This window comes from Gekko japonicus, unplaced genomic scaffold (genome assembly GCF_001447785.1).
Source record: "Gekko japonicus isolate JY-2015 unplaced genomic scaffold, Gekko_japonicus_V1.1 scaffold761, whole genome shotgun sequence".
NCBI classification, from domain to species: domain Eukaryota; kingdom Metazoa; phylum Chordata; class Lepidosauria; order Squamata; family Gekkonidae; genus Gekko; species Gekko japonicus.
The window spans coordinates 235,625-238,813 of NW_015177030.1; the positions used below are offsets into that span (position 1 = coordinate 235,625).

The following is a 3,189-nucleotide window of genomic DNA, read 5'->3' on the forward strand; positions in this document are numbered from 1 at the left end:
TGAGGGCAAACGGGGGGCCGGGGGGGAGGGGCAGGCCGGCCAGCCAGAGCCCCCCTGCTGCCACGCGGCCTTCCCCTCCCGGGTCAGTGAAGCTCCCCCCACTTCTCCCTCCCCCAGTTTTTCCCCAACGGAAATGCGTTCACGACGGGCTCGGACGACGCCACCTGCCGCCTCTTCGACCTGCGTGCCGACCAGGAGCTCATGATGTACTCGCACGACAACATCATCTGCGGCATCACCTCTGTGGCCTTCTCCCGGAGCGGCCGCCTCCTCCTGGCCGGTTACGACGACTTCAACTGCAACATCTGGGACTCCATGAAGGGCGACCGCGCAGGTGAGGCCCTCGGCCCTCCTCGAGGGGGATCGTCTGCAGAGGAAGGTCTCTCCGGTCCTTCTGACTGAGACGCTGGGAACGGCGCTTGGGCCCCCCTGCTGAGCCACGGCCCCTCCCTGGAGGAAGCCCCTTGCCCGGCCCTTGGCCGCCCGGAGTCAGGCCGGCAGCCGCTCGCCAGGGGCTCAGAGGTGGAGGTTTTCCCCATCGCCTACAGCTGGCTCTGTGGTGTAGGGCCAGTGCGGTGTCGTGGTGAAGTGCGCAGAGGACTCTAATCTGGGAGAACCGGGTTCGATTCCCCACTCCTCCGCTTGCACCTGGCTGGTGTGACCTTGGGTCAGTCACTCACAAGCTCTGCCGTAGCTGTTCCTGAAAGAGCAGTTTCTGTCAAGAGCTCTCTCAGCCCCACCCACCTCACAGGGTGCCTGCTTGTTGTGGGGAGGGGAAGGGGAAGGAGTTTGTCAGCCACTCTGAGACTCCAAGTGAAGGGCGGAACCCCCTCCCCTTCTTAAACCGGGGGGGGGGGGGGTGATTGAGCCTGGGACCTTCTGCACACAACAACGCCATGGCACGCAGGCAGCTGGGGCAGCGGCTGAGGGGGTGTGTGCTCGACAGCTCCTCTGACCCTTTCTTTGTCCCATCCCTGTTGTGGACCTGGGGCAGTGGGGGGGGGCTCTGTTTCTTCCCCTGGGACCCTTCACCTTGTGCTCCTCTTCCTCTCAGGGGTCCTGGCCGGCCACGACAACCGGGTCAGCTGCCTGGGGGTGACGGACGACGGCATGGCTGTAGCGACCGGCTCGTGGGACAGCTTCTTGAAAGTGTGGAACTGACCCTCCTCGCCCGGTCCGCCTTTGGGGGGGAGTGAGAGGCCCCCAGGTCGCTTCGTGTTCCCCTAATGCAGCCTCTGCCCTCCCTGCTGGGGGGTGGGTGGGGGGCCGTGGCCTTCACTCTTCTGCCTCTCACCCCCCCAACACTTTTTTCCTCTTCTGATTTAAAAAAAATGCCCTGACCAAACCAGCTTCTCTCTGGAAGCAGAATTGCAAAGGGGGGGGGGGAGGCTGGCTGCCTGCAGTGCCCCCCCCGGGGGGGGGGTAGAGCCTGGTCTTAGTTTCTCAGCCTGCGGAAGAGATCTGAAGTCTTTCCCCTCTGCACACACACCAGCCACCTCTTCCGTCAGCAAGGATGACGCTTCCCCCCTCCAGTCGCTGGGCAGGGGGAGGGAACGGGGGGGCGGGGTATAAAACCTTTCGTGTGCCAACCTCTGTGTCCCCCTCCCCCACTGTGGTGCTTCGGGAGCAACTGTGGAAGGTGGGGGCTCGTCTCTGGCCACGCTCCTGTCCCTCCCCACTCCGTGGGAGGGGTTGTAGCAGCCACCCCAGCCCTGGCAGGTCTGTGTGTAACCTGTAAATTACAGAAAACCAAGAACCGGTTGTGTTGTGTGTTTTCCTTTCCGGTGGCAGCGGCGTCAGCAGTGGGTGGGGGGGAGAACAGCTGCACTTCTCATTTGCCAGAAGGAAAAGACCTGCTGTGCTGTAGCGGGAGAAGAAGAAGAAGAAGAAGAAGAGATTGGATTTATACCCCATGGCCCTTCACTTGGGAGTCTCAGAGCGGCTCACAAACTCCTTTCCCTTCCCCTCCCCACAACAGACACCCTGTGAGGTGGGCGGGGCTGAGAGAGCTCTGACACAAACTGCTCTTTTTCAAGGACAGCTCTTGTCAGAACTAGTGACTGACCCAAGGTCACATCAGCAGGTGCAAGTGGAGGAGTGGGGAATCAAACCCGGTTCTCCCAGATTAGAGTCCTCCGCGCACTTAACCACTACACCAAACTGGAGGGAGGGGGTGGCCAGTTCTGCCTGGGCCCTCAGCTACAGGCATATGTTGCCCCCTCACCTATTACTGGATCCTTTTCAAACTGGGAAGGGCAGAGATTGGCCGTGATGCTGAGCCACCGAACTGTGGCTGCACCCCACCAGCTGTTCCCTTGCTGGATCCTGAACTTCCGGCGTTCGTTGGCAAGGCAGCACAAGGCCCCTCCCTCCTGCTCTGACCCAGGCATAACCTTATAAACCTCAGTCATGTCACCCCTCAGCCGTCGTTTCTCCAAGCTAAAGAGCCCTAAGCCTTTTAACCTTTCTTCATAGGGAAAGTGCTCCAACCCTTTGATCATTCTAGTTGCCCTTTTCTGCACTTTATCCAATGCTATAATACCCTTTTTTAGGAGTGGAGGCCAGAACTGTAAACAGTACTCCAAATGAGGTCGCACCGTCGATTTATACAGGGTCATTATGATACTGGCAAAGGGGACAGCAAAGGATGAGATGGTTAGACAGTGTCATAGATGCAACGAACATGAAATTGAGCCAACTTCAGAGGACGGCGGAAGACAGGAGGGCCTGGCGGGATCTGGTCCATGGGGTCGCGAAGAGTCTGTCTCGACTGTGCGACTGAACAACAAAAATGATACTGGCTGATTTGTTTTCAGTTCCCTTCCTAATAAGCCCCAGCATAGCGTTGGCCTTTTTTATTGCAGTCACACACACTCGACATTTTCATTGAGTTATCTACTATGGCTCCAAGGTCTCTCTCGTGGTCAGTCTCTGCCAGTTTGGATCTCATCAATGTGTATTTATAGTAGGATTTTTGGCTCCAATGTGCATCAGTATGCACTTGGCCATGTTGAACCCCGTTTGCCACGTTGATGCCCACTCACCCATCCTCGACAGATCCCTTTGGAGTGCCTCACAATCCTCCATGGTTCTCTCCACACTGAAGAACTTCGTGTCATCTGCAAATTTAGCCACTTCACTGCTTACTCCCAACTCCAAATCATTAATGTTAGTTAAAAAGCATTGCTG

General features: G+C 57.9%; 1 protein-coding gene across 1 annotated transcript in view; it reads left to right on the forward strand.

The window, feature by feature from the left end:
* GNB2 (guanine nucleotide binding protein (G protein), beta polypeptide 2) overlaps positions 1–1,421 on the forward strand; it is a 5,325-nt gene extending 3,904 nt beyond the window's left edge. The window contains exons 8-9 of the mRNA XM_015427901.1: positions 118–334; positions 1,055–1,421. Coding sequence (XP_015283387.1) covers positions 118–334; positions 1,055–1,161 — 324 coding nt within the window. The 3' untranslated portion in view covers positions 1,162–1,421. The remainder of the gene's footprint in view (positions 1–117; positions 335–1,054) is intronic.
* Positions 1,422–3,189: the final 1,768 nt, after the last annotated feature.